Source organism: Tinamus guttatus, unplaced genomic scaffold, assembly GCF_059628265.1.
Source record: "Tinamus guttatus ecotype Peru unplaced genomic scaffold, ASM5962826v1 Tinamus_guttatus_pri_ptg000287l, whole genome shotgun sequence".
In the NCBI taxonomy this organism is placed as follows: Eukaryota; Metazoa; Chordata; class Aves; order Tinamiformes; family Tinamidae; genus Tinamus; species Tinamus guttatus.
Window position 1 is genome coordinate 13030316 of NW_028288821.1, and position 25977 is coordinate 13056292.

The 25977-nt window shown below is 38.2% G+C and overlaps 1 protein-coding gene across 1 annotated transcript in view; it reads right to left on the reverse strand.

Moving 5' to 3' along the window:
- The window catches only part of LOC104574551 (connector enhancer of kinase suppressor of ras 2-like), a 206311-nt gene extending 181957 nt beyond the window's left edge, over positions 1-24354 (reverse strand). Inside the window, exon 1 of the mRNA XM_088527601.1 lies at positions 24173-24354. Coding sequence (XP_088383727.1) covers positions 24173-24239 — 67 coding nt within the window. The 5' untranslated portion in view covers positions 24240-24354. The remainder of the gene's footprint in view (positions 1-24172) is intronic.
- Positions 24355-25977: the final 1623 nt, after the last annotated feature.

Sequence of the window (25977 nt, forward strand, 5' to 3'; positions counted from 1 at the left end):
AATAGCCATAACATAAGCATTTCTTTGAAAATATTCAAGACTGATTATAAAGTAGCGGAATATAAGTTCATTTGTGAAGAAGGCAGTAAGGTCAGCAGTTGTCTGCATTTTGTATACTCAGTGGTTTTCTTGACCACCTGTGATCTTTTCAGCAACACTAGGGAAATACAAACATTTTATTTAAGACTATTTCTTATGATTCTTAACAATTTTTAAGTTATTCACACAACTATGAAAATAAGAGGTAAGTGGATGAGACAAATATGATTTATTATCCTACAGAACAAGGCACCCGTGGGGATAAGCTGAATGTGACCCCAAGAGCTGTCAAGACAAATTAACTGGTCAAGAACCATCGAAAGTTTTAAAATGTAAACTGAGTAAAACTAAAAAAAAAAAAAAAAAATCTTTCTGCTGACATACTTAACATTTGGGCTTATACTATTTAAGCAGCGAGATGTACCTCCAAAATCTTTCCTAAAGGAAAAAAATTATTTAAAAAATAACCAGTAATGGCTGAAACATTACTGTATTCTTGCCAACAACCTTGTTCAAAAAATCTTTCTAAGGAATGATCTTTTAAAGTGAGGAAAAAAAATGATTCTTTTTGAGATGGAAATGAATTCAGTAGAAGTGATCAGAACTGCTAAATCGATAATGTAATGACTTTGGGAATCTAAGTTGTAAGTGAAACCAAATTTGATTTTCCAGGCAGATGAGCCAAATGCCACAAGGGAATATTATGTCACAGGTGTTTCCTTGGAGAAAAGTCCTCTTGGTAAGAAGCGTAATCTGCTGTCTATTTTCTGAAGACTGGTCCAATGGTACTTGCTAAGTATAAAAAAATTTTGGCATGATCTAGACGGATGGAATTTAGCTGGTGGGAGAAAAAGTTTTGATGATTACTCCTAGTTTTGGCAATTTGATTTAGATCCTAATATACAAAATGTGAAAGTTCTCAGTTCTGATATTCTTGACAACATATATTACATCACTTTGACCTATCAAACTAGAATGCTTTTAAAGATGTTGTTTACAGTAAGACTTCAACTGTAAGAGCTTCTGGGAAGTATTTCTGTCAAATAATCCTAACCTTTTATAAGGATCTCCCCATACATATTTAGTAGTAAATACATTAATTAATAATAGCCATATTCGTCACCCTGTGAGCGAAGATGCTGAAGTGTAGCATGACATTTGGAAGCTTCTCCTAAGCTGTTCCACGTCGTATGTCTTACTGTGAAAAGGATCGGGCAGTTCTTGTCATGAGAACCAGGTAGAACACAAGCCCAATATCCTTATTTGGTAAAGCAGTATTAATGCAATCAGTATATAGACTGTATATAGTCCAAGATTCATCAGTTCGAACCTGAGTGCCCGATAAGATATATAGAAAGAAAGATAGAATTATATGTGACTACCCAAAGCTGTTCTGCCTTAGAGTTTACTATCGCTTCCACACCTGCTCAAAATACCGTGATTTTTAAATATTTAAAAATAGGGCTAGGTAGCCTATCTATATAGGTTTGACACTTACATATTTCTGGCATTAGTTACACTGTGGGGAATTAGCTACCATGTTCCTGTGCGAATACAGTTCCCATGCACTACCTGAGTGATACTTTTTTGGACTGTAAATGTTCCAAATCAAGCCTGATTAATTCAGGAGCTACAGCGCAGTGGGACAGATTGTAGGTACTCAGTCAGAGCTGCTGACCACTACTGTGCACCAGATGTGTCTGCTGTAAACAACCACACTGCCTTTATCCTCAGCCAGTGTTTCATAGCAAGCATACGGGTGGATTATAATTTTACTGAAGGTAACCATTAAGTCTGTAGTTTTTCTTCTGCAGTTGATAAATGATACAGTCATTTGGGAGCCTTTAAGATTTAGAAGATGACGCATCTATGTAAGGACAATATAGGAAAGTGCATTCTATATATATGTATTTTTTTGAATTGACCTTCCGTGTATTTCTCATCTATCAGAAGAGACAACCACAACTGTCTACCAGTGTCTGAAAGGACCCTCAGAGAAGGCAAACTCTTGTTTCCCAGATCCCGTACTATTTCTGAGAGGGGGTGATCTCTGACATTTGAAATCCGTTTTTCTGATTCTCAGTACAGAAAAGTTACTTTGTACAGCAGTTGTTCATCTGTGCTTCCCCTTGTGATCCTATGTCATTTCTTTTAGCAGCCTGGTTCATAAAATTCCACTTGCCACGTGTATTGATTTCTGCTGTAGCTGTTCCCTAGAGCTTTGTGGTGGCACTTTTATGATGCTTGTAATAGCAATCCCTTGTAAAGCAAAGGTTGCATTTATAATTTATTTATTTAGGATATTCACATCTGTTTATTAGGTTTAGTTCTCATTCATACCTTGCCGTTGATGACATTCTTGCTTTGGCCCAAGAAAAAGGAAAAACTGTGTGACTTTGATCAGATTTTACTCTGTTCTTGTGTCTACATCTGAAGAGCTTTATGGACTCATGATTACAAGAGCTGATTTGGCTTCAGCTGAGCTCAATAGGAGACTAAATTCAGCCACAGAATATAGGATGAGCAAGATCAGGCATTTTAGGAAGAGACAATATTCATCAGTCTACATTTAGGCAATATTCTGGGAAGCTGTTTCCTAAGTTTGAGCACCCAGTCTTATGAGACAAAATGTGCTGAGAAATGAGCCCTCACAACTGTTTCTGTGTAAAATAAACAAAAATGTCTTATGGCATCAGTTTTTCTGCCTTCCTTGGACTTTTTTTCTTGAATTGTTTACTTTCTTTTTGTCTTGATGGAATGCTTGAAATCAGTCAGCTTGTTCAAAATTCAAAACTGAAGCGAAAATTGTATAGATCAGATACAGTGTGTTAGTGTTCCACATTCCAACTGTGTCTTTTAATTTTATAAGAAACATTATTGGGCAGTGAGACAAATGGCAAAAACCTTCAAAAATCGACAGAATAATTTCTCTGCCTTTCTTGTCTTTTTCTCTACTAACAATCGACAGCAAAGAAAGTGTATGAGGTTACATCAGTCAGAAAAGCAGAATCAAGACAGAGAGATGTGATGGAAATTCCTATAAAATCAATTCTGTGATTAGAGATATCATGAAGTGTATGGAGAAGCACAGAGGATTGCCTGAAGTTCTCTTATGACTCAGAGACATCATCACACGGCAGGGGTGGACAGCTGTAGCCTTTGTGAAATGTCAGTCTTCTCCAATATATTTATTACAGTGAAAGTATAAAATACTATATACTATACTAAAATACTATACACGCTTCTTTGAGTGAAGGAAGAGATGGGCTCTGTAATCCCTTTGAAATGAAATGCAAGAAAAAAGTGACTCAACTAGACCCACAAACTAATTAATATATATAATTCAGAGTGTATCAAGAGAGATATGAGCAGACTTTACATACTCAGTGACAAAATCAGTTTACATATTCAGTTGATATCTAATGGCATAGTTTGCTTTTTCTTTGTCTTAAAGGTCTGTGAACTAGACGAACTAGAAGTCAGAACTAGAAGAAAATAAGATAAAGGATTTTTACTCTATTAAATTGCTAAAATAAATATTTTTGAGTTTCAGACTTCAGTTATGGAATGATAGCTCTTTGTTTCTGTCTTATGAACTGAAAATACATGAATGAAAAAAATAGGATATTTCTTACCAATATTAATCTGAATGTACATCTGAAATGGTTACCTTTTTGAATTTGACCCACAGCTTTCAGAATGAAAGCTCCACTTTCAGAAGGAGCCATTCAAAGTTCAGCCAAAACATCATTTTCTGCTTTTTGATAGAGATCGAATACATTGTTCGCTGCAACAAATGAAAATAACCAGATACCCTTGTCACCAGAGCACTGTTGGGCTCTTCCTCTAGAGCAACTGTGCCACGTCAGAGAGGTGCTGCATAAACCTCCCTGCGTGCAGGCGGTTCTCACATCACCAGGTCATGTAGGAAAGAATTCTGATAGTGATGGTAAGGAGCTGTCTGTCTTAAAATAATTTTCCAACTGAAAAAAAACAACGTATTTTTTCAAAAGAGTATATAAAAAGTGATGACTAAAGAGTTTTGTTGAAGACGAGGAAAGTTAAAGCGTTTGTGTAGCTCAGGGTGTCCTATGGCATCCAGTTTTTCCTTTTGCTGAAGTTTTCCTTTTGTGGTTCCTGATCTTATTTGTCTTAATGTACATACTGGCTAACGGAAGATTTTGTTTTGTTTTGATATTTGTTTCAGCTTTGCATTTCCTGTTTTGGAAAATTATCAATATTCTAGGCCAGTGCTTTCTACAGGGTAATGAAGTAGATCGCCAAGACCTCGCTGTACCTTTCCAAAAGAGTTGGCTGTTCAAACACAGTGTTCCAGAATTGTCTGTCTGTCTTATTTGATGTCTTCCTCAGCCTGCTCCTCCTCTCTGCATACGAGACCGGTAGGGATTTTTTGGTTAAGGATAACATCAAAGAAGCTTGCAGGCATGTCAATCCCACAGTGATACTTAGCACATTGCTTGCGTTTATGTTATGTAAATGTAGAGAATCTCTGTTCGAGAAAAGCTGCTACAAAGCAGGTAGTGATTTAATGAAAAGCACCAAGACTGAAAGGGGGTTGCGGAGCCCTGTGTGATGTGAATGTTAACAAGCTCTTTCACGTCATCCGCATCCCTGCTGTGCTTTCTCTTCTCCCTCCTTTTCCAAGCCAGCTTGAGTCCATGGAACTGCATGCTAAGGAAAAACCTTAAACTAAGTGTGTAATCAGTCTAGCCACAATCAATGCAGCACACTTAATCATTTTTATTAACTGAATTAGCTTTTCTTTTTTGCTGTATCTGCATCACTTTTAAGACTGCAGCAATACAAAATATATGTAAAGTGTAATAGCATTTGTAATATTCCCTATTTACACTCAAAAAAAAACCACCTAAATTAATAGAAGTTTCTAACAGAAGTGTTCTGGTGGAATTATATCTATAAAAGAGCATACATCTAATCCATAGGTAATATGGAAATTTAGCTCTGAGGGTCTGATCCATCTCTTGCCTCAGTGAAAATAAGAACTAACTCTACTGAAAAAAGTTTTTGGTGGAACAGGAAAGCCACTCTCAAATCAGCATTTGATGGAGTCAAGGAGTTTCTGCTTGAATCAGCTATGGGATTACAGCCAAGCTAGGCTGTAGGTGTCCAAAGGAACACAGGAGCAGACAAATGAGTCCACGAGAGCCTTGCTTCAGTATAGCCCGCTAGGCCCACGCAGCCAACATGTCTTTGGGCTCCACAGAGATGCAGATTTTACTTTAACCATTTTCTAAGAACATGCAAAAGTGCTCCTGCCATTGAGGAGCTTCAGTTCCATCAAGCACTGCCTACTTGTTAAGGTTATTTGCTCGGAGCCAAGTTAATATCCTAAACATCATCTTGTTGGGCAAGACATCGTGTCGATGAGTGGACCTCACCAGGACCGAGAAGGGAGGATTTCTCCCTCCCGCAGCCAGCAGGGCCCTTCCTGCCGCAGCCCTGGGTGCTGCTGGCCACAGGGCACATTGCTGCTCGTAGCCAGGACCCCGCAGGGCTCCCAGGTCCTTCTCTGCAGGCAGCAGGTCAGTCCCCAGCTTGTGTTAATCTTTCTTTTAATCTTGTGCTATCGTGGATCCCCATTTACTAATATAGGAGAAGGTTGCTATAAACAGATTTTTGTCTTTTGGACAATGCAGTGTAATGCAAATGGATAGCTATATCTGAGCATTAAGAATATTTTTTACATTGCCTAATCCATTCCATCCTTCAAAATAAATGAAATAGCAGAGCTAAACAATAAACACTGTGAAAAAGGTATACTGGATAGCAAAATGCTTCCACATTTCTAAAAGTTGTGTTGGCATTGCATTATACAGGAAATAAATAATTGTATAGAACTTTCTGAATTTTTAGTCTAGTGATACTTATTTAACATAAATAAATTGACTGTTGCATTTAAAGGCTTTTGAATACCAAAGGATTTGACACTCCATGCATGTTGTAGTCAGAAACACCCACTCCCAGGTATAATCTAAGCCTTTTAAATGGATAAGTATTTTATAAGAATACAGAATATATTGTAGTATAATTACTTTATTGCCTGGCATCTCAGGAAAGGACATTAAGCAGTCCTCATAAAGCGAACATGAAGAGGATCTCATAGTATTTTACACATGTGGTTACTTATGGCCTCATTTGTTCTCCTCCTGCCCATCAACTGGGTTTATATTTGAATAAGGAAGTTAACACTTAGTATCAATTAAACTTTGTAATCATACTTAATATAAATGTCAAGCATATATCAGTAAAAGCTTCTTATTCTTGCTTAACATATGTCTGACGTCTGAATTTGCTGTGTATAAAACGTAAGTATTCAACTGCACAAAGTATCTTAGCCAGCCTCACTTTCCCATAAGGACCCTTACTGTAATTGAGCTGACCCTGTCTGAGGCAACTGCAGTCGATGGCTGTGGCAAATGATGGTCTTGTACAGCTTCACGATTGTTATAATGACATTTGTGGTTTTTAAAAAACATTCTTGACTTGAGTTTCACAGAGATGCACAGGGAAAATCCAGATAGAGGAGGCAGAGCAGTCTTAAAGAATGAACTCTGATGTGTATATATGCATCTGGAAAAGAAGACCACATTTTTTTCCTAGGAGAAGCCACACTTGGAGCAGTAGGACTGGTGGGGAAGGAGAGCAGGGGAACATGAAGAAAGATTAGGGTATTGTAAATGTATTTGGAAAGGGCTGATGTGTCGAGCGGAATAAAGTAAACAATATCACTGCCTGATAGAGATTATGATCTCTAACAGAAGTCCAAAAAAAAAAAACAGAAAAATGGTAGAGATATTATAATGATCACAACAAGATTTGTTTTTAGAAAGCAAAAAACATTGTCTAAAAATAGTCTGTGCAATTCAGAAGATAACACTAACCTTTCTACACCCTATACAAATTTCCATTAGAGGTAGGAACCTTAATCATGCTGGTTTAGGGTAATTTTTCAATATTGTTGGTTGATTGTCTTTTATGTTTTCCAAACTCTTTTCCCCATGCGAACTATTTATAAAGGTTTCCTATAATTCTCATGTGCTTTTTTGGGTTTAAGTCAATGGACACTGATTTCCAATTCCTGTATAGCTATTTCAGATTTCTTCTTGACTGACCTGCTTCAGATAATTAACTTTTTCCTTATGCTAAACTGACAGCTACCTAAGAAACAGCAGGCATTCCCAATGCTAATAATGCTATGCAGCCCAAGGCTTTTTATTTCTTAAATTACTAGCATAAAGAAGATTGCAGCAAGTCATATTTTTGAATAAATTGTGAAGACGTTTCAACTTAAAAGAATGAAAGATTAAATCAAAATACTCCCCCCCCCAAAAAAAAAAAAAAAAAAAAAGAGCAGAGAATTAATATATTTTGCTAGGGACAGTGATTCATAAAGTACTGCCTGATGCTCACTGTTTCTGTTTTCGTACATGATTCCTGGCCAATGCTAAGACATGGGTTAGTACGTGGCCTGTCAAAGATATCGTTTGGCCTGAAACAAGAAAATGGTTTTCAATTGGAACATTTGCTGATAGTAAAATATAGCACCGTTAGACAAAAAAAATCACCAGATAGGCTTATTACTGAAGTTTCATTATATTCACGCTGTTCAAATTTGTTATAGGAGATAGTTCCCTTTAGCAAGGGCTGGAAAAAGGAATGGAAATGACAGCAGCAGGAGGTGATTCTCGAGTTTGCAAAGAGGCTTAATGATCATGCGAGAAGTAGAAGCCAGCTCTCCTCTTTCTCAAACCATTTGACCTTTTGCTTGACCTTACGCAACAGAGCTGTTTATTCTTCAGCTTACATTATGGCCCGTTTCTGTCTTCCAAGTATACACCTGAGTGACACTGAGCCCTAGAGATACACAGGTGTAGAAGAGAGGTCAGTCTACAACACAAGAATCGGTGCAAACTAAACAGTAGGTTTGTAAGCTACTTTCTACTTTACTATGTTTGTCAGAAGTAGACTCAGTAAGGTGACAAGCCTTGCACTTGGGTTGTTCACATGCTGTTAGAGGCTTGGGAGGCAGAACAGGGACAGCGAAGGGCTTTGCTGTGAGAGGAGAGCACATGGAGCGAGCCCTCCTGAAGGCCTTATTTCTATCATTGAAAAGACAATTTTGTTGTATTTTTGTAACAACTAGCTAATGATTCCCAACCCATATGCTTGTACCAGATGCCTGAACCTTCACCAGCCTGATCATATTTTTCCTTCAGAGGAGCAATTTCATATTGCTTAATAATAATAGTCAAGATCATTATTTTAATTCTCATCACTTCAAGTCTAAACATAGCGAGTATGATGAATAATATGCTTCATTTTTTTTCCTCTTGATTAATAGGCTGTATGTGTGCAGAAAACCACTTCAGTCTTGAAGACATTATTTCCCCAATGAAGCTCTTGCTAGCCAGATCTTATTTCCTGAAGCAGTTTCCCTGTTTTCTGGAACAACTATTGTGATTCTAAAGTGCAGGCACCAACAATGAAATTTTATAACATTCATGTGGCACAGATGCTAACAGTAATAACTGCCATTTCTCAGCATTTCACACTGCTTCCTTGTCACTACTAGGAATTATTCCTCTTGAAATGGTTATTACCTGTAAAGCCGAGAACCCATATCTTCATCATACTTACTTTGACCTTCTCATATCTCTTTGAGTCCCTACCAACTCTGCCTGTCATTGGGGACACTTTCTTCACTGATCCAAAGGTGCTTTAAGCCTTATAACAGTGAGGTTTTGTGTTGAAGTGCTGCTGTGTGGGAGACACCAGAGGCTAGAAGAAATCTAGTAGTCCACAAACAGAGCTCTGTATCTCTAAGGTTACCATTACTTTTGGATAATAAATATTGCTTTGTTCAGTGATACTTGCGTGTATCTGAAAAAGAAAAGGACCTAACAAGCAACGGATGCTAATATTAACTCTGCATTTATACAGGGTCTTCCATCTCAAAAGCTTTAAAAGCTGCATAAAGACAATTTTATGCTTAATTGAAATGTACATTTGTGGACTTAAATGTCCACACATGAAGGAGAGCTGGATCTGATAGTGCAAACTACCTTTTAGCTTTAGATTGAGACTGGATGAAGGTACAAGTTTTAACACTGCTTTTAAAGGCACTGATTCTACTTCACATGCCCTCAGTGCCTTGGAATCTCAGTTTAGGTTATATAAGCTTGTACTTTCATCAGCATAAATATGCAAAAGCCACCATGATGACTTGCTTCAGGATGGATTTACATAGAAAAAATATAATTCTCTGAATCCTAAATACCATATTCTTCAGCATTAAAGCTCATAACTTTTCTGGTATCCTTATTTACTCTTATTAGAGTACTGCCTGCATTTCTCATCTGAAATGAGATATATGCAAACTAGTGCCAAAGAGATTGTACCTAACATACTTTCCACTTTCATGAACACTTGCAGTCATGTAACTGCAGGAAGATAGGCCTGCATTGGCCCAAACCTGCCTGTTTCTTCTGCAATTCAGTTTCTAGGTAGTTTTTTCATCTCTTGTTAGTATTTTCCTTGTCCATTTATTGATTTTTAGAATCAAATTGATGAGTTAAAACACATCAACTGGAAACACAAACTGAAGCAAAATCCTTCTTTGCTAGTTGCTATTTGGTTGTGTCGGGAGAACTCTTGATAGATTACTAGATCTTTGAAATCAGAATGAGAGAAAATATACCAGCATGTGACTGGACTATTATGTAAAGTGTTCCTGAGATGGCTTTTGTGGACCAGTCTAGCTGCATGCAAGATTCACTAACGTGAACTCAATTCCACTTAGTTTTAGGGTATTGGCTTGTGGACAACTTAACAAAATAGTCTAATCTCTCTCTGATTTACTGGACAAGTGGTACTGTCTGTCACTCAGGTTGAAAGTAACATAAATGACAGTGTATCCACAGTCTAAATAAATACAATTGGATTTCTATTTTCTTAGTCAAAATCTCAGATAATGCCCAGTTCCTAAAATTGAAATGGATAAACAGATCATGGAATTCATCTTAAGGAAGTCCACATGCTTTTTCCAAATACACATACATAACATCCAGTAACTTTGGGTCGTCAGGTGAATTTAGCTCAGAACACAATTGGCCATCTAGACCTGTAAATCAAGTTTACTGAATAGTCTTGCCTCCTAAGGTGGTAGGATCACCTTCAGACTGAAGTGGCTTGAAATAGATTTACCTTCAATCTTTTCTGTACTTAGGTCATTTAGAAACCTTGTTTATTTTTCATTCTCTAAAGAATCATAGTTCCTGTTTTAAAATGCACTTTTTGAAGTAAGTTGGCTAATATTTTAGCACATCCAGTAAATGGCTGTTTCTGTCCAAGAAACCTTCATTCTTTTTCTGCACCACCATTCAGAATGCAAATTCTGTTATTGTTTGGGCAATGCTTAGTCATGATACTTCAGTACTATGTTTTGGAGATGGCAGCTGTGGAGTAGAAAATGAGATTGATTCCATAATAATTAGTGTGATGGTCTGAAAGATATATTGTAATTCATGCTGTTTTTTTTTTTTTCACCTGCCAGAAAATTACAGTAATTATATTATTATTTTATGGAATTGTATATATTTTATGTATAATTATGAAGTGCTGTTAATGATTTTCAGTAGGCTTTGTTAGCAGCATTAAGATTGTAATCCAAGGCATGGTGTGGCTTGCTCAAGGAGGGTTAACTCGAGCTGGCATGAATCTCAGCTAGGATCAGATATGGAGCAGTTTGTTTGACTCTCCTCTTTCACCATTAATATTTGCTTCATTGTGAGAACAAATACAGGAAGGCATTGCATGTGTGCTGCAAGGTTTAATTTTGCAGGTGACATCATCTTTAAAAGGATGCAACAGCTTGGCTTTCAATCAAAAATTTAATTATTATCCACCATTTTCCCCTAAAAGAGGGCATATTAATGAAATTTGAAAGAATACATCTTAGGAGAATCCCAGAAATTCAAAACCTATATGACATTAAATAGCAAAACCAAACCAAAACAAAAACGCTAGGGTGAATATTTTATATGCCTAGTAAATCACAAGGAGTCTGACATTACACAGAAGGACTATGCATGATATTTCTGCCTGGGCACATGGCATGAAAACTGGAAATCTATCAAAAGTATGCATAAGATATTTAAATACTTTTGAAAACCAATGCCTTTAAAAAATGCTAGGTGTTATCTGGAATTCATTTATAACAAATGCCCCGATTCCTCATATGTCAACATCTTTTTATTGCCAAGGTTATGCTTAAAGGAAAATGGAAAATCACACAATATTTTAAGAATAAAGCATGCTCTTATGCCACAGAACATGAGGAGGCCTTTTAAAAGAATTATCTACAGAATACTTAAATACATACATACTTAAAATTAAAGGAACTTGACAGTTCTTGCAAGTATTTGCAGAAAGTAGCTCACAATAAACAGGGGTTAGCAAAGCTTTTTTCATGTTCTAAGTGATATTGATGTGATTGAATTAAAACACTTTTATTGAATGATTATTTTAGCAATTTGTTTTCTAGCTGAACTATTTCTTACTTGCTGATATGGAAATAATGATTTTCTCATGTCTCTACTAAAGCTATTGATAATTTGTCCTGAGAATTATCAAAGAAGCAAAAAATGGAAGCAGCTAAACTAACTATTGCATTAAGTGGGTCCATTTCTTTTAATATTCTGAATTTCTCTGTTAAATCTAAATTTCTTAGATTACTCTACTAGTTCTCTCCAACTAGAGAATGCAGAGTTCAATGTGTTATTCCTGTGGTTCATATGTCTTCTTTCTCTCTAAATGGTCGGGTAGTTTTATGGATAACTAAGAAAATTTCTCAGTGTGGCTTCACAGTGAACAATTAAAGTTTCTCTTTAGCATTTTCTAAATTTGGACATCTTCAACACGAGCTCCTTGTTCATGATGCGTGATCAATAACATGTCTACATAATTCTTTCCATTTTTTCAAGCATGTGCCCACTGCAGCACGTTCCCATCTCCTACAAGACACATTCTGAAGCACTGTAAAGAGTTTCATAAGTAGATACCACCATTGAGCTGCCTCCCCCAGGTCTTCAAAGGAAGAAAAATTTCATCATCTGAAAGAGAACTTAAAAGCATCCATAGTCTTCACAGCGGATTTGAATGTACAGCCAGCGAAACACCAATATGTGCCTTCTTCCAACAGCATCTTGAAGCTACCAGAGCTTTATGCTAGGGCTCTTTAGGCAGGTCATTTTCAGCCTGTTCCAGTTAATTGGAGAGTGTGGAATTAGTTGCCCTTTGCCTATAAAAGAGTGCTGTGATATAATTGCAAACACTTGCAACATACAGAAACATGCCTGGTTTGCCTTGTTTGCCAAGTCGGAGGTCAAAAGTTGTTGAAACTTGGTTTTTGTTCTCTGCTCATGCTTGCTCTGGACATGGCTTTGTTATTTTGAAAACAAAGTTTAGAGACAGTGAAAATCCTCGCATGTAGAAGGCGGACAGGGCAGTACGGCAGCTGAGCTTTCTGTTATTTTGTGTACCAAGTGAATTCTCCACTGCAGTGAACATGAACCGAAAGAGCTGTCAACACTCCCAAGACCAGACACTGATTGGAGAACACTGAGGAGAGGGGAGAAAAGAGTTTTAACCTCCCCATTTTGTTTCTCCTACTCTTCTCACGCTCATATTCCTTCCTTCCTTTCTTCTGGATTTTCAGTGCAGCTCACTTCCAAGTCACTGCAACCCTCTGCTTCCTAAGGCCAGACACAGAAATTTTTAATTTTAAATGGAAAAATTCCTTTACAAACTGATGCTTACTCTCCATCTGATTATGAAACATTTTTTAGAAATTAAATGAGTAAACAAGGGCGAAGCAAGGAGGGAAGGGAAGGGAAGGGAAGGGAAGGGAAGGGAAGGGAAGGGAAGGGAAGGGAAGGGAAGGGAAGGGAAGGGAAGGGAAGGGAAGGGAAGGGAAGGGAAGGGAGGAGAGGAGAGGAGAGGAGAGGAGAGGAGAGGAGAGGAGAGGAGAGGAGAGGAGAGGAGAGGAGAGGAGAGGAGAGGAGAAGAGAAGAGAAGAGAAGAGAAGAGAAGAGAAGAGAAGAGAAGAGAAGAGAAGAGAAGAGAAGAGAAGAGAAGAGAAGAGAAGAGAAGAGAAGAGAAGAGAAGAGAAGAGAAGAGAAGAGAAGAGAAGAGAAGAGAAGAGAAGAGAAGAGAAGCTGGTGAAATGAGAGCTATAACATGCTCTTCATTCAAGTGATAATTGCTGTCTCTGAGTTGTCAGGCTAATGACATTACTGTCCATCTTAACTCAAACAGAGGTAGCTTTTCATATAAACTAAAAAGCATGTGTGTCAAATCAATCCCTAGTAGATTTATAGTAGTTTCAGTACAGTTACAGAAGACAGAATTTCTGTCTCATTTTGAAAATAGAGAGGAAAAAAGGGAAACCAAGTAACTAAGTTTAATTTAAACTTGTAGTTTTTAAAAGATGAAGAAAATCCCTGTTGTGATTAATATCTCTTCAAGAAGAGAAGAGTTGTCATTAATATTGCTTCAAAAAGAATTTGCTTGTTCCCAGAAGCAGTTCTAGTGGATATACACATCTAGTGGCTTGTTTGTTGACAATATAGGAGCTGAATTGGTCATACACTATTCCTTGAGATTGCAACTTATGGCTCTGTGGAGCAGACCACAAAGACTGCTTATCTGGTCTCTTGGCATTTAGAAGTAATTTTCATAGATCTTCAGTGTTCAGTCTTCAGTGTGATCATCAATCACAAATGTATATTTTTCAAAAGGTATTTAAAAGGCATAACTAATTTCTATACAGCTAAGACGTCATAGGCTTTCTGAGGAGGATGACTTTAAGGATGACCTATATGGAAATATGCAAAAATATACAGAAACATGATACTAGCTGGAAGCAATTTGGCCTTTTGCTGCTCTTTAGTAAAGGTGATTAAGTCATGCTCATAGTCTGCCAAAAGGTTACTAGAACCTGGTCAGTGCTAAACAATTGAATGACTAACAGATAAATCTTTTTATTCCTTAATAATCTAAGTTATAGAATATAGAATAGAATATAGAACACAGAATACAGCAATCAGTGGATCTCTCTTTAAGAAGGAAGACTATTAGTGGAGTTATTCTAACATCTTTAACACAGGGAATAGAGCTCACAGCTGTATCAAGGCAAGCCTGGAAGGAGGAAAATCGTATATGGAAAAGTGGATTACCCTAATAAAGAAAAAATAAACTTTGTTCATCACAGTGGAAGGAAAAGTAAGGTGGTCCTTGCATCTGTAACTTGAAAAGTATTGACAGCACCTGTGGATAGAATTTGCTGGCCCTTTCAAGAACAAGTAACTTTGAAAGGCAACTACTGAACAATTAAATGGACTGGAATCTTGACTTCAAAACCACTGCAAGATTGAGTGCTACTTACTGTTTCCAGCTAGCATGCAGCTCCTCCCATCAGTGGTATAAACAGAAGACTGCTAAAACAGCAAAATTAGCTGAATCCTTCAGAAACGGGCAAGTTATACCTGATGTATCCTTAGAGGTGATCATGAACACAGTCAAGTTTAGGACTTTTACTACTTTTTCTTTCTGCAAGACAGCTTGTGTCATTTTGAAGAATGGAGACTGCAGTGCTTTTGGAGGTTTTATGACATCCTATATCTGATTTTGATATATTGAAATTACAGGAAATACAAGTGTAGTCACACATCACAATAATGAAGAAACGTGTTATGGTTCCATATGGCAGGCAATTATTAATGGATTCATATTAGTGACTGTGACATCTTTATTGGAGGAGTAAGCTAAGAGTTAAAATTCAGGGGTTATGAATGAAAGAATATTCAACAGTGAGGGTTATTAAAAAAAAAGTATATTCTGAGCTAGAAAATTCCTAGCATAGCATATAATGTCAGGAACTCCTGAAATCTGTAAAATTTTTGTAGTTGATGATATCTAGGGTGAAAACGATGGATGTTAGTAGGGAAGAGACATTAATATATTTTGTAAAATTATTGTTTGTTACAGTTTTATTTTAAATAAATCATCCACACTATAAATAAAATGCACCACGGGCCTTTTATAATTCATTTTTACTGGAAAACATTTGGTGGAGAATTTGACTACGAAAAAACAAATGTTGCATTGGCCTTGAACTTTCCTGAATGCATTACTATAGAAGGTCAATAAGGATAATTGTTGGGAGCCATCTGAGTATTGGTTAATCAGGAATAATTTCATTTTGATTCATCACTGGAGCTCTTCACAAATAGAACCTTCCAATTATTCCTCTTTCTGCATCCTATAACGATAACTCACTAAGGCCCCGTTTTCATGTCCTGTTAATCTCCTCGTTATCAGCAGATCAGGGGAAGGTTAGCTTAGTGAAAAAAGTAAACCACTAAAGTGATATTTGGAAGTTTCCTTCAAAGTTATGCTGGGAGGAGAGAATGAATGTATCTTATTGCTCAGCATCACTATAGTTTATTCAAGTACAATTCTTCATTTAATGTCATCTCTGTCATGAATTTCGCTGGCAGAGCTGCAACCTCCCTTTCTGTCAGCACTTCAGGACATTTGTCCTCAGAAAGAATTAATGTTGTTTAAATGTACTTATCCTTTTTGCTTTTTTTTAAACTTTTTAACCTATTGCTGATGTTAAAATGTATGTCCTATATACCTCAGGACAAACCGTAACATTTTTCTTGCTTTCCTGGCATATGCAAGTGCTGTAATACTTAGTATGCCTCATCTGTTTTTTTCTTTACTACAAATAGCAATCTACTGATCAAGTCTGTCAGAAACAGATATATGGAAATGTCACTAGGCAGGAATGTTTCTTTGCTCAAACACACGAGGCTTTCATCTGATCCATAACCTGTATGTGGGAGAGGATCTTGAGGACGCTCGCAGGAAGCACCCAGCTGCCTTCCCGTGGGTTTTGAGATGCTGAAATGGGAACACCACCAAGACAGTGATTTCTTTTTTTCTGACAGACACAGGTATAAACGCAACTCGTCAAACTTTTTGCAAAGCAAAATATTTTGAGACTGTTTTCCAGGTTGAGTAATCAGGTGTATTGTAGCACTGTGTTACCTTATTTTTCTACTTTTCTTTTCCTAAAGAATTAAATATTTTGTAAACTTGTAAAGAATAACCCTGAGGTGTTACGCATAGTATTCTCAACATTATGGTACATGTGTTGGTGTCAGTCTTGCCAGAACAGTCTTCAACCCGGATGCAAGGCAAAATATTAGGAATCAAGAGAGAAAAAGAATGTTGCTGGGATTATGCTTGGGATAAAACAATGAATGAATTTTGTTGCTCAGCAACATACAGTATCTTTCTAATTACTTGAAGTACAAAGCCTTATTTAATGTGATGGGAAAGTGTCAACTGCAAGATGCAATTCATTGCAAACTTTGTTTCTTGATGTAAAATACTGAATTAATGGAGAAATGGAGAAGGGTGATCTCTTCTGAATTTGCAGTTTTGCTGGGTTCTCCTTGTAGTGATCAGAATTCAAAGAGAGGTGGAAATTGTGCATGATATGACTCGATATAACATAAGATATAGCAATGTATGACAACTGTGTCTGGCTGCCTATATTCAGATTCAAGACAATAAAACAAATTTCTGCACATAATATCCTTGAAGATTAGTTATGTTTGATAAATGTGACTTGAGAGACATTCGTGCAACTCAGGCTTTTCTCTGCAAACAGTATTACATTTATTTCAAAGTGTCTGGATGTGTATGTTTTATGAGGAAATTTCAGAATGCATCAGTGAATCTCCAGATACTAAATATAGACTTGCTAGTGTTGCTGAAATGTTTCATGGAGCTAGTGCAAATCTGCAGTCTGTTTTTGGAAAATATATTGACTGGCTTCTAATCTGTCCTCCTAGCAGTACTTGTAAAAATGAGGAATAGTGATGGGGATGCAGATATATCTCAACTGACTAATTAACATGGAACATGCAGTTGGAGATGAGACATGGCTGCCTCCTTACGATACCCCGCGCAGCCCCAAACGATCAGCTTGTCATGACACAAAATGTGGCTGCATGTTTATTGGAAAGGCAGAAAATGGAGCAAAGTTGCTCTTCCACCCTCTGTCCTTGCACCCCATGGTACAGAGAGTGAACTCAAAGTGATGGTATTTGAAGCCTTGAGTCCCAATGATCCTGTCAGTCTTCTAAGCCGTGTATGAAATGTTAACATGTTAGGCTGGAGGGAATGGACTTCGGCTCCAGTGTGGAATGGGCATCTTTTGCTTCTGATGTGGAACTCTGATGAGTCCCATATTCTGCTCTCAGGAGGCTGTGTCTTTAGCTTCTAATATGATATCTTAATATCATAGACTTCTAGTAAAACATTAAGACTTCTTAACTTTAGGTATTGGTACAGTGTTGACTTTTCTTTTGAATTCTTTGTCTCTGACTTGGTTTTGCTCAGTTCCAACTGGAGTTCAGTATTGTTTTCCTGCTACGTGTACACATTATACATATTGGTAGTTGTGCTTTATAAGCAATGCGGACAGTGTCTCTTTCCAATTTCCATGTATACGGCAGGTGATAACAAAACCATGACATGGCCAGAAACTTTTAGAAATACTAATGATTAGTGATATGCAAACATTATAGAGGAAAATAAGAATTAAAGATACGTTAAAGAGAATTCACATCAATGAAAGTATTTAAAGGGAAAGTAAAAAGAGAGAGGTTAAAGAAAGCACTGATATATCTTCACATTTGTTCGTCGTGAAAGAACAGCTCAATTCGGCAAGACTCCCTTTCTAAGAAAGAGCGAGCTGAGATCTGAGATAACAGCACGTATGATTTTTTTCACATTTTGTACTAAGTAAAGCATAGCTGCCTCCCCCCAGTCCAGTCTTCCCAACTGTGTTAATTCATAGAATATTTGACATGCAGGTGTATCCCAGGCACCTGAAACGCAGGTGTATCTCCACATTAGGATATTCTTCTCACACAGGTATTTTGGAAAGATTAAATCATGAAATATCCAGAAGGAAGTCAGAGGTATAATCTATTCTAGCCTGCTCCGTATGTATCAGAGTCATTCATATGCAAGAAACCAGCACAAGATCTTGTTTGAACTGGCAACAGCCTTGGGAAGAGATTAGCCTGTTCTGCTGTAACAGGCTGGGTATCTAAACAGTTGCAGACAGACGTCCCTCTAATCTCTTCTTAGATGGCTTCAACAGTGGAAATGCCCAAACCTGCCTGGGCAGCATATTCTGACATTTCATTGTACCTGCTATTAGAAAGCTACTTCTTGAAACCCAGTCTCAAATCTCCTATGCTGTAAAGTAATCCACTTAGACGTTTACTCTGCAGGCCCTTTTTGACAAACGCACAGAGAGGTTTTTTCATGCACTTGTAGACTGCATAGTTGTCATCGTGGATTTGGGTCTCTCACAGACTTGAAGACTAACCTCAGTTTCTTTGAAGTCCTTTGTCGTTCTCTACTTCTCTTCCCCTCAATTTTCCTTAGTTAATTAACTCAGGTCAATAACAAAAATTAAATACACAGAAGGATAAAATAGAACTAGGGATACCATTAGGATCTAATGGGCATTTCCTGCTGTGTGGTATTAGGACCCTCTGGCAGTATGCACAATCCAAAACTGGGAAACAGAATTCCTTCTCACACTAGCTGAACATCCAAATACATATATGCCCATATTTCCACATTTCATGGTGTGGGGGTAAGTTATTAAAAAGGAGGAAGTAATTATGAATAAATTATGTTGATTCAGAAGCATAATTGTTCTTAGACACCCAAAATTTTGGCTACAAAGATGAGCAAGGTAAGCTTGAGTGGAGGGGAAATAGCTCGTGCCTTAGACAGCACACTGCTGCAAACTGGAGATCCGTAGGTACCCGCTGCTGACACTGGCACGCCAAGGGCTGGAAATCCAGGTCATGGCTGCTTCCCGAGCTCGAGGAGGGGATGAAATTCCCACAGCAGCTACTGCTGGAAGGAGGGCAGCAGCAGCAGTTACAGGATTGACTCTCTAGCTAAAGAAAAGCTTGGGGTTTGTTCGCTTGTGGAGAATCCATGAGCTCACTTTGTGAGTCTGCTAGTTGGAAGCAGTAAATTTTGCTGTAAATAAATACTTCCTTTATTTTTTTTAAGATATCATAATTTAGATCGGCTAAAAACCAACATGCAACCAAGAAACTGTTGCCAGAATTTATTACTAAAAATGTATCACTGTTTGAAACTTCTAAGAAGCGTGAGAGAGGAATTGCAGACAATTCTGATTCAATTTCTCTCCAGCAACAACCGGATATGTCATGCTAGGAGAACACAGTAATCCAGGGACCGCTTGGGAGCCATATCGGTAAATGGCTTGTTTCTTTTGGTTTTGGTGAAAAAGTAGATTGAAAATGATAAAACCTTTGCTGTAGAACTGCTTGAAAATTCACTGCTAATTCTAAACACTGTATTTGTGGCTCTCAGTTCTTTTCCAAATCTATTTGTCTATAGGAAGAACTGAAAGGATGCTATAAAACCTGCATTTTTCTAAATAAGATGTGACCTGGGTTATCTACTTAAGTTTCAAATTGCATCTTGAGAAGTAGAATTCTTGCATTATGGGATTCTAAGGTCAGAAAGGGAGATCAGGGAAGCTAAGTATCATCCAGCTCAGCAGCTATAAGGCTGCTGCTTTTGCACTAGATCATAATATTTAGCTGTGCCTCCAGTACACTCAGAGATTTTATATATAACATTCTGTAAATAAAGGAGACTCCCTGTTTATGACATATTGCTACAGAACAGGTAGTGATTTAATGAAAAGCAAAAAAAGCCTGAGAAGGGGTTTGCCGGAGCCGTGTGTGATGTGAATGCTAACAAGTCCACTCACGTCATCAGCTTCCCTGTGCTCGGCTCCCCCCTTCCTCCCTTCCTTTCTCTTTTATGAGCCAGCTTGAAATCAGGGAATTACATGCTAAGGAAAACCCTTCAGCTAAACATATAATTATTCTGCACAGGATCAGTGCAGCACAGTTAATCAGTTTACCAACTGAATTAATTTTTATTTTTTCATGTCTGCATCTCCTGTTGAGAGTGGAGAAATTCTGGATTTAAAGGGGAAAAAATGGTTGCAGTTGTGCAATAACTATCCAAAGCTGAGTGTTCGTTGTGAGAGAAACCTCTGCTGCGGGTTCTGCTGGCAGACAGACCTTACTATCAGTCAGCAAGACTTCGAATAGCTGACTCCATGTGGAGTTATTCCTTTTTTTATTTCAACTGTTCAATAATATTCCCGTCTCTCAAAGTCACAGCTGTATTTCATTGCATGGTATTTCATTTCATTTTGCTGGATTATTTTGAAAGGTTAACATTTATTTGTACATAAGGGTCACATAAACATAAATGAGATCACCTTTTAAATGACCCATGACTTGTAAACTGCTTCGCTCAGGCAGAACAAAATCTTTGATACTGTTATTTTAAAATATTATATTTTAAAAATACATGGAGAACCTTTTAGATTTTACTCAGAATGAAAACACAAGTTATCACAAATTCACTAATTGCATTGGCAAGATAGCAAGCCTGCTCTCTGCCCCTGAAACCCCCAGATTCCTGGGCGGGATTGCCCTCCCTAACGCACGCACACGTATAAAAATAGCTGGCCTTGGGTTCAGCAGGGTAACGTGCTTGCAGCTGCCCAGGGTCACGGAACGTGGCAGTAAGTACAGGGTTCACAGGCCAAAAAACACCCAAAGTCGCCCTGGAGAAGCATTACAGATCCAGGTACCGAAGGGTGTTTTCTCACGTTTCTCCATTTTCTCTTTAACATGCTGAACTCAATCAGAAGAAAAACAGACCAATTTTGAGAACAACATTTTTTTAAACAAATCCCTTATGGACAGTATTTGTTTTCCAACAGTGCAAAAATGTGATTTGAGCAAACCAATGAAAAGCCCTTCCTTTCTAGGTCTCTAGTATATCCCCAAGAAAACATTTAAATTAAGTAAAATATGGAAACATTAACAGGCGCATTGTCTGGAGAGGAAAACATATGAAGAAATGTAAAATGTTGGAAAAAAATGGGAAAAAAAAAAGAATAGTGTCTGAATAGTTGAAAATATCTCTACAAATCATGTCATCTATTCCTGTGAAACATCTTTTTTTTTTTTTTAACTACAATGACTTCTCTGCATTTGCAAAACTTTACAGAATATTTCTACATACTGTAAAGACAAATTCTTTAATCAAATGCAGGGTCTTAATCCAGACTTCTGTAAGCCTCCAGAATCAATTTCTGAAGACTTGCGTGGCCTTTTCTGGTTGACCACAATGTGCAACCCAGTTCCCAAGTTAAATTCCAGTTGAATGAGTTCCCAAGGAAGGAACCGTGGCTAAATACAAGATGCCAACTTGTCATAATAGTATTTCTTAGATCCTGGTAATTTTTACTTTTTTGGCAAGTAACATTTCCTTAAGGAAGAGAACAGAAGGATGTCCCCTCTTGGTTGAGGGTCAGGCTACAGCTGCTTCTGATAATAGCGCACTGTAGTCAGGATGCGTTTTGGGCAGCTGGGTCTCAAACTATTTAACATAATTTTTGTGGCTTTCTCCCATATTCTCCTAAATTATTTGATGTTGTAGGATTTCTGTACCAGTTAGTTTCAAAATGGAATTTATTGACAGCTTTAATAAGTATGTAACAGTAGTAAAAGTAGTTATTATGATAAATGCCACTATCATTTAACTACAAAATGTGTTGTAATTTTGTAACCTTTACAAATAATATCTTTATTTGTAACTTTGTAACTACACATTTTTTAAGGAAAAATAAGGTATATTATGCTTGTTCTTTAGCATGTTTCTTTCCATAGCAAAGATAATATTCCACATTGATAACACGGCAGTTTTGCTGAAATGCCTTTCCAATGACTTTTCTGTTAAAGAAGTGTACCTTCTAGTATAAATGACTTTGCTTTATCTAAGGGCTACCTTATCACTTATTAGCTGTGCGGAGCTTCAAACTCACTAATTCATTAACCGCCATGGAGCAGAATTACAATAGCTAATGGAGCCGATACACTGAAAATAAGTAAATTACAGGTGAACTATGGCCATGACTGGACAATTGTCATAAAGTTGGAGATTTCCAAGTAGTCTTAGAGTGATTTGGAGGTATTTCCATTTGTATTTCTTAGGTTTGTTAGGTTTTCTTTAGCTATAACCAAAGTATGCAAAGTAAACACTGTGATAAAACGTAAGCTTAGGATAATAGTATGTTAAAAAGAGACGTCTGTGCAACTTTACTGTCTGTGTGTGTGCAGCGCTCCTGCTCCCAAGGGAAATGTCTGTCTTGTGAGTCCCTTGGTGTTCCCTGCAATATCTGCACTCCTGCCTGGGCCCCGGGGCACAGACTGGCAGCACTGGCTACTCCAGTTTTCCCTATGGATGCAGTCACTGTGTGGAGAGGTTGCACTTGGGCAACTCAGCACTGAGCTATGGAGGAAATAATATTTGCATTCCACATTTAGAAAAAACTTTTGTTTTTATGATCTTCTTGCTTTCTGTAGTATGTACACATGTTATCAACTAATATTACCAAAGATCTAATTAGTTTACATCAAAAAAGTAAAATAGCTTGGATTTTCCTTAAATGTAGCAACAAGTACTACATGCACTTTGTCATTTAATTTACATTATAATTCAACTTACGAGTTAAATAGTGTAATAATCTGTCTATATTTAAAATATTTTCATATCGATAGTACAGATGTGGATCAGAAAACTCTTCTCTGCATGCACACTCGGTGCTGATTTCAAGTAATGACACTGGAATGTGGATACCAATCGTACATCTAAGGGTTTCAGGGGCCATGCTCTCGACCTGCTTCAGACCTCTCAATTTACCTTAGCTGACACCTCAGAAACAAACTACATCCAGTGCCTTAGATGCCATTTGCTTTGTAATACTTCATGTTTGTAAAGGAATAGTTTGCATGTAGGGTTTCTGATGAGCACCTAAGCAGCCCAGCTTCAGTGAAGGATGGAGATGTAGCTGAGCTGATGAAATCAAAGCCATTCCCTAATTACTGATAACCTGCTGCAAGCTTTAAGGCTCTTATAATGGGCAGCCAGTTCATCCCCCCAGTAAGTTCGATAATCTCATTACAGGAATTTTATCCATGAAGAACTTACAAACAAATTTTGCACCTTTTTTCCTTATGTAATAGAGATTATTTGTTGCAGAAATTATTTGTCCCTCAGACAGACAGTTCCTCAGAAACGTTTAACAGCAGCCATGCATTCTACTGTGTAAACACATTTCTTCCCCCACTCAGGAGAAATTTAAACGCTTGTCGCCATGACCAATTCCTCACTCTTCCATCCAAACCAACCTGTTTGTAGCTCAGCCCAGCACTATAAAGCAAGACCTCTCACAGCTCACGGCTGTGCTAACGTGCAGGGAAATCCCATCGCTGCCAAGTTCCAGGGAAGAGTTTCCCCAGCGAAGCGGCGCTCGGTGCTGCGCACGCCTGCGCGGCCCAGCCCGCACTGTCCGCGGTGCTGGCGCGCAGGGCAGCGGGGCCGGCGGGACGAGCCGGGAGCCCGAGCGCAGCAGGACGCGGCGCTGCCGCCTCGGGTCCCTCGGTCCAGCCAGCGGCACCTCCTGCTCGTCAGAGCAGCCTCCGCTGTGCACGAGTGCTGCACAGCCACTGCATCACATCACCTGATGTGAGCAAAACAGAGCGAACCGGGGCGAATTTAAAGCAACCAAACATAATAACCCCACACCGTGCAACGCATAATGGAGTCACAAGACAGGAACAGTTTAGCTCTGTGTTTACCCGCGGATGCATTAGATCACGACTCGTCTCTCCGGCGCATCCCGACAGCATGCTGCACGGCGCAGCCAGCCTCGCTTCAGCCCTGTCTCTAAGAACTACTGTGCCAGGCAGCACGGGGATTTTAAAAACTGAATTAACTCTTCTCAAAGCAAAGAATACAGTAGCAAAAATGTAAATTGCATGGCCCTAAAGTACAGACAATACACAGTAATAAATGATCCTACCTTTCATCCAATCCACTACTTGCTTGGGCGTCCACTTGCTAATAGGTTCCATAACGAGAGCCATCATCAGATCACTTTATCATTCACACCAAAATCAGAAAAAAGGAGAGGAAAAATGTCTCAGAGCATGGCTGGGCTAGGAAAGCTGTAGGATTTTGGAGTGCAGTCCAAAGAGAAGATGATGCTTTGTCCCTCCAGGTTTCTCCTGCACTGATTCAGTAATGTATAAAATTACACTGCTTGATCAGCCCTGGCACCTCCCCCACTGCACACAGCCTGCAACACACTGGAGCACCCTGAGCCAGGAAATGGTGCAGTACGTATAGACTTACTTACAAAAAGCCTGTACCCAGTGATCTACTTATTAGACTGGCACAAATGCGAAATTATATTACACAGAGAGCAAGCCAGCTATTCCAGACACAGAGTTTTCAAGAGCTTTATTCCAGCAAGCGCTAGGATCTTCATCAGGGAAAATAGCACTACTGTAACTTGATAGCAGATTGTCTTGGCTTCATTGTGAATATGCTGACTGCCACTCAGTTTAAAGAGAAGATAGAAATATCAGAATATCACTTGGCATCTGGCAAAATGCTGAGCATCTCCATCTTTACAACACAAAATGTTGCTGGAGTCTTATACTGTATAATCATGTAATTCAGAATGTCAAGCACAGTATAGAAAGTCTTACCAAGATAAAACTCTCAGAAGAAAACTCCTTTTTTCTGGGCTCATTCAGAACCAATGCATTTTCCCTCTATGAGTGTCTCATTTTTATAGTGAAAGAATGACAGCATAAAAGGTTGAAGTCAATTTTTTCCGCTACAGTATTTTAATATATATAGACAAGTATAGCAAGTATTTTGATTCAGAGCAGTGGGACCATTAGTCAACCCCTCCATTTTGTGAGAGAGAGAAAAAAAATGTTTTAAATGTTCCTAATATTGAAGCTTACTATCCTTTCAAAAGATGAAGGTGATGCACGTTATGAGAGGTGTCAGAGAGTGCTTTTTGGCCCATTTATGATTCTTTGCACATGTGCAGCATGTGTTCTACGTCATGTGGTTGAACAGGTGAGGGCTCTCTGTTTGATCTACTGTCAACGACACATAGCCCTGCTATTTTATCTTGGAGAAGACAACTCAAATTCCAGGGAAAAAAAAAGAAAAAAGGAGAAAGGGAATAAAGCAGTTCCCCTTTTCCTTTCAGTAGTCTTTCATCTGTGCCTTTTCCTGCTGCACTGCTTCAAGTTCCATGAGCGTATTAGAATAGGAAAATGATATTGTCACCTTGTCTCCTTTACTCCGCTAGAATTGTGTAAATTTACCCAGACTGAAGTCTCTTCTCTCTTTCTCATGTGAGGTAATATAAACCAGACATGGGATATTTATGCTATGCTGTTTCAGAAACCTCCTTTAAGTCTATATGGATAAGAATGTGGGCAGACTGATGTTTTCCCAAAATGTCTCCAAAGGGACTTCAGTTCTCCAAGAGTTCTCAGTTCAGTGCTGCACTCTATCCTATTTTGTTTTCCTTTTGGTTTGGAAAGTAGTGTTCTGTCATGTTCCTTGAGTGCTCAGAGTCCAGATTCCCCTTTTGAAAGGATTCACATCAGTTCTCAGTTCAGGAAGGATCTTCCTCTGTCACCTCGCTCTGTGCGTTGGGGGGAGCCCACTTGCAGTCACTTTAATTTTGTCTAAATAGCTGTTTACAATGGATGTCATAATGACAAAGGTTTCAAATACACAATACTTAATTCTTTTTTCGTAGTAGGGGACTAGAATTGAGATATCAAGACTAAATAT